Here is an 8,589-nt window from a genome sequence, read left to right on the forward strand (position 1 = left end):
TCAGCTGGACCACCAAGCCAGGCCATACTCTCTCCAATACCCCGGCTCCGAGAGCGGTTGAGTACATCGCCGGGTAAAATTCCATTTGTGTGACGCGCAGTCACTGCGCGTCACTGTGACACTGTGCGTGGATTACGTGACGGCCGAGCAGCAGACAGGCCCGCCAGTTTGTGACCATCTGAGCTTTCAATGCTTCGGTGTGTTGATTGCTCAGAGCATGCAAATTTTTCATTCCGTATTTCTCGAGGCTTCTCAATGCTTTGGTCCGTGTCTCTCGAGGCTTCTCAGTCCGTGGTCCTGGAGACTTCTCGACGCGCCAGTCCGCATCGCTAAAGGCTTCTCAATGCTTCAGACATTGTCTCTCGAAGCTCCTTAATGCTTCAGTTAGTGTCTCTCGAGGGTTCTCAGTGCTCCTGTCCGTGTCTCTCGAGGCTTCTCAGTGTTCCTGTCTGTGTCTCTCGAGGCTTCTCAATGCTTCAGTCAGTGTCTCTCGAAGCTCCTCAATGCTTCAGTCCGTGTCTCTCGAGGGTTCTCAGTGCTCCTGTCCGTGTCACTCGAGGCTTCTCAGTGTTCCTGTCCGTGTCTCGCGAGGCTTCTCAATGTTTCTGTCCGTGTCTTCCTCGAGTTTCAGATGCCAGCCACACCGCTAAGTAGAACAAGGCTAAAAGATCGGCAACAGCAGTGAAGCTGTTGAAATTGCGCACATTGTTTCGAAACGCGCCAGGTTATTATAAGTAACTTGCGCACTCTGTGGTTGACATTCACGAACACCTATCGCCTCTTACTGAATTTACTAGCTTTGGAACTATGTGAGAATTGACTGTAGAAGTTTTTAAAGTACGAGCCAACGACGCCATTAATGGCAGTATTATATTCACGGCGCCCTACTTAATAGCTACACTTAGGCGCTGGGTCTCACCAAGTTAGGGAGCATCCACAACAGTGGGAATCATTTGATTACGATGGCATTTGTAGCTACGGTGGATGAACTCTAGACGAGCTCTCTCTCTCTCTCTCGCACCTGTATTAGATTCAGTTTATGTGCCAACGTCGTACATTTCACTCTGAACACCGGCAAGCAGCTCCTAGGTACGTCGTCTGTCAATACGCAATATGTCCTGTCCGGGTACAGAGCGTAAAGCACCATGAAGCATATCTCTGGACAAGTGTACACTATAGGGCACATCGTCCCGTCCAAGTCCATCCGTCCCAAGCACCAGCGGGCAAATTGAAGTGCCACTAAAACCACCATCGTGTCAAATCTGTCATCCATTTTTGCGCATTTTGCTGCCACCCCTTGGCCCGTCATGTACCGAAATTAAGCGTATAGCACCTGTGACCCCTGACTGCCCCCTTAACCTTTTTTGACCTGTGACCCTGCCTACCGCGGCAGGCGCTCAGCGGCAGTGCGCGCGCTGCCAGTTGACCAAGACGGCCGTGTCCGCGTTGTACGTGCTCATGAAGAAGTCGGCCATGACAATGTTCGTGAGGTCCCACCAGTCGTAGCGCACCATGCGCGACACATTCCTGTTAACCGCGTCCGCCATGTCACGCAGTGACTTCAGTCGGTCGAAGATGATGTCGTTGGGGTGGTCGGTCATCTCGCCGGCCAGAGCCCACAGCTCAGGCCGCGGCGCGTCGGCCATGCTGCGGTTCAGCGTGTCGTACAGCGCCTCGGGTGTGTCATCGTTGTGCCAGGTGTTGGGCACGCGAGGCCAGAGGATGTCGTAACCAGAGGCGTCGGCGTCCCAGCTGAGGACCAGCCGCCGGTCGCTGGCCCAGAGGTCACCGAGGAGCACCTGGTGGTGCGCGCCGGGCGGCAGCGGCGCCAGCCAGCGCTCCAGCCGTGGCAGCAGCGCATCCAGCAGCTCCTGGTACGCCTCCGGGTGCTTGTCGAACGCGCCCTCGAAGCCGCCGATCTCGAACACGACGATCTCGCGCGTCCGTTCAAGCATCGCCACCAGGTCGTCGACGACCACGGAGAACGGCCGAAACGGCACGAAGCCGTGGCTCACCCAGAAACGTTCGGCCCTGCTCGGATAGAAGGCGACGCGCGCGTCGAAATAACGCGCGCCCAGAAAGAACTGGGTCAGCAGCGTCTCCTCCTGCGCCGATGCGTAGCGCGTGAAGAGGTCGTCGTCGGTTTTCTTGCCTTCGTAGTCGCGGTAGGAGGCGGCGTCGTGCGTGCCGGGCAGCATCACCTCGTGCAGGCGAAGACCGCGTAGGTCGGCGGCGGCGGCGTACATCCAGTCCGGCCGGCTGTACAGACAGTTGGAGGCGACGGACAGGCCGTTGCGCACGTAGGCGACGCCGACGCCCAGACAGTGCGAGACAACAGGTGCGTCCGAGAAGTTGAACTTGGGGATGGTGATGTTGGTGGTGAAGAAACTGTCCGGGTGGTGAGCGGCGGTGATCTCCAGGAGGGGCACGGGCACGGGCGGCAATGGAGGTCGCGTGTCGTACAGAATCACCTGTCGGCAGATAATAGAAGCTGGCTTTGGCCTACCACCCAAAAGAGGGCAGTCGGAAGAAGTCGACAGAGGCATGACACATGTATGTACAAAATGTCAAGTGAAGTCTTAGATTCACCTCTCATAGTAAATGCAGGTTTTTGCGATATGAACTGTTTCATTTGCGAACTACTTGACAAGTTATCAGCCCAGCAGCACGACAGAGGACCGGGAGAGCTAATCACGTGACTCTAACACTGTTGTTACTTTAGGTAACATGGTTGCGGTCGATGCAGCTCGTGAGAACCGGATCACACTTGGCCACCTGTTCCCTGCAGACAGACGAAAGTGTCCGAACTCCTTCGCAGCCGGCCCACCTTGTCGTCCGGCAGTACTTCGGACGCGTGCCAGATCATCTCCAGTCTTCTCCAGACGGCCAGGTCATCATCACCAACAAGACCTCTCGCATTGATGACGACAAACACATCGATGACGTCGTCTCCAGGACAGGCTGCAGCACGGCAGATAAGGAGATTGATGCCAGACCAAAGACGCCACCAACGGGGCAGTCTGCGGCACGTACTCTATCAAACTCCAAGATACTGCAATGATACGAGTCTCATCATTTCTACACTATATTCGGTTGTCGCAAGCTGTCGTCCAGGCAACTGTCAGTGACAATGTCGCAGGCAAATGCAGGTTAGTCGAGCTAAATGAAATTGTATGCAAAACTTAGATGATATCTACCCGGCATTCAGCCGGGCGTGCTAGGGTTACATCGGACTTATAGCCATGGCCCATCGACTTTGGCGAACGGACTGCGTGCTATCCCAGCAGGGATATACAGCCGGAGGCGAGTATTCGACCGGGCCTCTGACAGCTGACCCGGCAACAGGGGCCTTGGCCAGCTGACCCCGGCAACAGAGGGCTTCTGACCAGTTGATTGTGCAACAGAGGCCTCTGACCAGCTGACCGGCAACGGGTCCTCTGATCAGTGTTGAACATACCATTAACATGGGCCTCTGCCCAGCCCATCGGACAAAAGAGGGCCTCTGACCAGCTAATCGGGCAAAAAGGAGCTCTCTGACGAGTTGACTCGGTAAACAGGGGCCTCTGCCCAGTTTGACCCGGTAACAGAGGCCTCTGACCAGTTGACCCGGCAACAGAGGGCCTCTGACCAGCTGACCAGGTAACAGGTGGCTTCTGACCATCTGACCCGGCAACAGGGGCCTCTGCCCAGTTCACCCGGCAAACAGAGGGCTTCTGACCAGCCGATTGTGCAACTGACCAGCGACCCGGCAACAGGGACCTCTGGTCAGTTGACCCGGTAGGTAACGAGGGGGGCCCCCCTTTCTGCCCAGCCGATCGGACAACAGGGGGCCTCTGACCAGCTAACCGGGCAACAGAGAGGGCCTCTGCTTAGTTCGCCCGGCAACAGAGGGCCTTTAACCACCCAACCTGGAGTCAGCAGGCTTCTGACCAGCCGCCGGCAACGATGAAAAATGATTACTCAAGGATCACAACTCTGCTGTACTTTGCTGGCAAAGTCGTGTGCCTACCGTAAGTTGATGTCAAGCTGAAATATGGGGTACCTCAAGCTGCAAGTACTACCAGTAAATCATCGTCCTAATTTAATCTCGAAACATTTCCGCGGGAACTGACCCCAGCGCAGTCGCCTGACTGGTGCGATGAAACGCTCCGCCACGGTAGGGGGGTCGGGTGTGTGAGGTTCTTACATCTGAACAAAACAGCGAGCGTACGACTGAGCTACGTCTTACACACATGGCCGCCACTGAGGCCAGCTGCAGCGTCGACATCGATTGCTGCTTAATGGCGCTTCAGCACGGATTCATGGGCTCAATCGGGCGGCCACAATTTTACATTCTTCTCAGGCGCCTTTAGCGAAATGTGGTTCGTACGGTGCAGTTCAATTTAAGGAAACTAAAAGGAAGGTGAATTCTGCTGGGAATCCTTTCAAACCACTCGACTGGACCCATCGAATCGCGAGGAGTCTATCACGACCCCGATTTCGGACCGGTTTGGGCTCCGGTGATGTGGTTTCCCACTCCGTAAAGTTACTATTTGGTACTATTTGGGTACTATTTGGTGCTGACTGCACTATTTGTCGACAGCCAATGCACGGGCGTAGTTTCACCAAATCATTTGGGGGGGGGGGGGGGGGCTGTACAGTGAAACAAGACCAAACCTACCCTCAAAATGTGCCAACAAACAGGTTTCTTCCCAGATTTGGCCCACTTTCTTCCCAAAGTGAGGGGGCAGGATCCCAAGTTGGGAAGGGGGGGGGGGGCTGAAGCCCCCCAAACTGAATAGGAAGCTACACCCCCAGCATGTTCATTTTTTATAACCTGTCACTTACACTCAAGGTGCATGGCAGCAAGCGGCACTCAAGGCAGCGGTGCGATGGCGGATATTTGACTCCAAAAGGAAAAAAAAAATGATTCGAAGCAAAACGAGGAGCAACGCTACAACTGCTTCATTCTGATCAGTAAGGCCCGGTCGACCAACAAGGCATCTCTCAATGGTCGAGGCGCACGGTTGGGTGCATGCGCGATAAGCTGCGATGGCGTCGTTTCCGGCACGGGGAGCCTGGGCACAGCAAGCGTGGTCACGACAACAGCGGCTTACTCACGCTTCCGGTCAGCTGGTGACACCGTGTCGGGCAGGCTGCGCGGATCTCCGATGACGTCACTGCACAGGCCCAGTCCACCAATGAGGAGCAGAGCGCGGCGCCAGCAGGTCATGGTCGGAGGCGGTGACAGCCGCAGGTGTCTCAGGCAGCGGGGGTCGCTCGGTGCGACCTGACCCGGGCTTCAGCTGGTGCCGGGGGACAGGTGGGCTGATGTTTTCTGGCGGAGGCTGGGCCGTCGTGCGTCGCTGGTGCGCGGTTGTGTTGCCTAGGCCGCAAACAAAGCAAGCTGATTGAGGCAGGGCACAGATGCGTCCATTGGACACGGCGGTATCTGTTGAATGCGATGTGGTCAAATTGAGCCACGTCGTAATGCATGTCTAACACGCCTGGAACATTCCCCATCGGCCACCGGACAGGCCAGAAACGACTCAATGAGGACACGAAAAGAATGACGTCACAATCGCTAACCAATCGCGAAGCCCTTCTGATGGCGCTCGTCCTCCCATTCGCCGTCATGGAGCGCACACGCCGCGTCGATGTTATATGTGACCTTGCCAGGACACGGTTTCCGAGCGCACTTTGCACACACACGGCTTCCGCGCCACGTTGGAAGACGTGCGCCACTTGTGAATATCACTGGCGTAAATATAGCGGTACGTATGCCGTCAATCTCGATGGCATGCCAAAAACACAGAGGTTTCTGTTCGGTCTGTATGACAAAAGTCACGGAATTTCTCAAATCCATGCGCTGTGCAGCGCCGGAGCACCAACATCAAGGAAAGAGCACGTAACAAATGGTAGTATCATAACACTTGGCAAAAGGCAGACCAAGATTAGCTTACATATTTCGCCCTATTCGCCTTCGGCCTCGGTATATACTAAAGTGTGATACTTTTGCTCATCATTCTTGCATCGATCACAGGCACCAGCAGCGGTGGCGGCAGAAGCCTGGGGCAGGACATCCTGGCTCTGCGACCCACACGTGCGTGTTGATGCACCGGAGTCTATACGTGCTGAGTCGTGCACTTGGCATTATCTGGCTCGTATACTGACTAATGGGCTCCTTATTATTAATTTCGCTCTTGTGGGGAGGTGCGATGGCATCAGCCCACGACGCGAGCCACCAGCGGCAGTCGGGTAGCTGCGCAGCGAATGCACTCCATCACAGACCCCGCCCCCCACCCACACCCGTAATGCCCGGAGAATTGGCGGGACGGAAGGTCCGGTCAGGCACCATGAACGGCTGTCTCCTCGTATATGGTTGTATGTCCTTAACCACGGCATCCCACCTCCAGCGTTTGGCTGTTGATAATATGTGAACGCGGCAAAACGGAACCAGCTGCATTAAAAAAATAGCCGTTCTGAATCCTGGGAGGTGGGAATGAGACAGCTATGCTGTTATCCTCGCGCACCGTCGATCGGGTGTCACGCGTCCATCCATCTTACCTGGCTGACCGGGGGCAGATGTCCCCCTTTAAGGGGCGATCCGAAGAGGAAAAATACGCCGCCGCGCTATGGAGTTCTGTAAGATCAGCTCACCAGTCCTCCTGCTGCTGCGAGGCGCCCCGCCGCAAGGGCTCGCCGATCTGCCTTGACTTCTCAGGCTCCTCTCGTCCCGATGATCTCGTTCTGCTCGGAGGGGGAGTTTTTAATCACGGCGGCAGCCTGCTTGCTGTCCCACACACTGCCGGCCGGGGGATCTTTCACGATCTTCACCTATCGTGGACGGATGGTGTGGAAAAATGCATCGTGTCGAAATGTATGCCAACACAGGCTCTCGACCAATCGTAAATATTGACCTGTTAATCTGAAAAAGTCTCCATGTGCCTCCTTCCTGCATACCCAGGCGTTGAATTTTGCATCACACTATGTCTTACGGCCGAACAGCAACAACAAGCAAGTTGTCGCATATCTGCCCCCCCCCCCCTTATTTGCCCAAGTAACCGTTCTACGCTTGATATATGTCAAATCTGCAAATCGACATGAGACCCGCGGTTAAATCGCTTCACCAGGGACGAACAACGGAGGGGGCAGGCTTGGGGCAGGGAAACAATTCCCCCCTCCAACTTTGCCGCAACCTATTATTTGACAATGAAGAGATGCATAGAGGCAAACGGCAGACAGTTGCAATGGACCCACCCCCATGGGAGGTTTCGGCTTCCGCCACTGTGGACATTCATGAGCAATCCGAGAAAGTTGTTTGTTCTAACGACCATGCATCAAGACGATCTTTATTTTAAAATGTTTGCCATTCCATCTATTCATGCCGTCTCGTCATCTTATCTGTTCACTCCATGTATTCAGTCATCACATTCACCATACCAATGTAACTCCATCTAGCACTCCATCTATTCCACCATTCCATATTTCTGTCCTAAACACATGCATTTGCCTTCAGCCATGCGCGTAGTCAAATAACGCATACCAGCAGCTGAGGTGGCAGTGATTTCACTTCCTTTACCGACTCATTGCAGCTTAGCCGAGAGCGGACGTTTTTCAGATATGAACTTTCGGCATCACATGATCGCATTTCAAGTGGTTCATCGAACAACGGATGTGCCATATTTGGCATTGTGCTGGTCACAACAAAGTATGCACATCGACTCCCACCCCAGCGACACTGCGCATAGAACCGCCGGCGAGATTGTTTACCTGGAATCGAATGCGGCTTCAACCATAGGTCGGCTTTCTTCTTTCGCTGCAGATGATAACAGGACTTAGAAACAGTCTGGGAAAGCATAACAGGTCTTTATTCTACTCCCGTTCCACGCAATGCTGCAACATCGATGCAAAACATGGGGACCTCTGTTTGCAATTGCCTACACCATCCATATATGCTATGCAACCAAATATTTCAGGGTCGTCCGCGGACGAAGAAGAAATGAGAGAAATATACTTAAGGCCAGATGTTACATGCATTTAGGTGGAAAGTGTTGGTATGTACTTATTATGGCTATATGTATGCTAATATATAATATATATATAATATATATATATATATAATATATATATATATATATATATATATATATATATATTATGGCACATTCAGCCACGCGATGGACATATTCGACCAACTTTGTTCTTGAAGTGAGAAGAAGAAAATTACTTTTGAACTATCCAAAAGGCACAAACACAACTTACCTTTACCTCTAAGCCAACCTTTAAGCAGCAAACGTACCTTAAGGTAACCACGTGCCCACCCAGTGCCACTCCGTTAATTTTTTTTAGTATGTATGCAGATCTAAGTAAAGTTTAAGGAAATGCTTCACGTTTGAAGATATTGAAGAAAGCATGAGCCATGATGAAATAAATTCACTTATAATTCTTGCTTTACTTTAAATGGTACAGGCTGCTCTAGAGAACTGCGCTGAGCACAATACTGCTGTTTCGTAAATGTGCTGCTGAATAGATCACTACTTGAATACTTCATCGTAGCTTGCACAACATTGATAGCCAATTGACGACCGACATATTTCAAAATCGTGC

General features: G+C 53.1%; 1 protein-coding gene across 2 annotated transcripts; it reads right to left on the reverse strand.

Moving 5' to 3' along the window:
• Positions 1–1,049: 1,049 nt before the first annotated feature.
• On the reverse strand, positions 1,050–6,630 carry LOC119095416 (uncharacterized). 2 transcript variants are annotated; one of them, XM_037218258.1, is made up of 4 exons: positions 6,547–6,630; positions 5,101–5,365; positions 2,828–2,961; positions 1,050–2,471 (listed from the first exon to the last, which is right to left on the reverse strand). In XM_037218258.1, exons 2-4 carry the CDS (start codon positions 5,210–5,212, stop codon positions 1,398–1,400), a joined length of 1,320 nt encoding a protein of 439 aa, XP_037074153.1. In that variant the 5' UTR covers positions 5,213–5,365; positions 6,547–6,630; the 3' UTR covers positions 1,050–1,397. The 2 variants fall into 2 exon arrangements, with proteins under 2 accessions (XP_037074153.1, XP_037074148.1); XM_037218253.1 differs by lacking the exon at positions 6,547–6,630 and adding an exon at positions 5,569–5,679.
• Between the last annotated feature and the right edge of the window lie 1,959 nt (positions 6,631–8,589).

The sequence above is a fragment of the Pollicipes pollicipes genome, unplaced genomic scaffold, assembly GCF_011947565.3.
Source record: "Pollicipes pollicipes isolate AB1234 unplaced genomic scaffold, Ppol_2.1 Scaffold_1611;HRSCAF=1890_pilon_pilon_pilon, whole genome shotgun sequence".
NCBI lineage: Eukaryota > Metazoa > Arthropoda > Thecostraca > Pollicipedomorpha > Pollicipedidae > Pollicipes > Pollicipes pollicipes.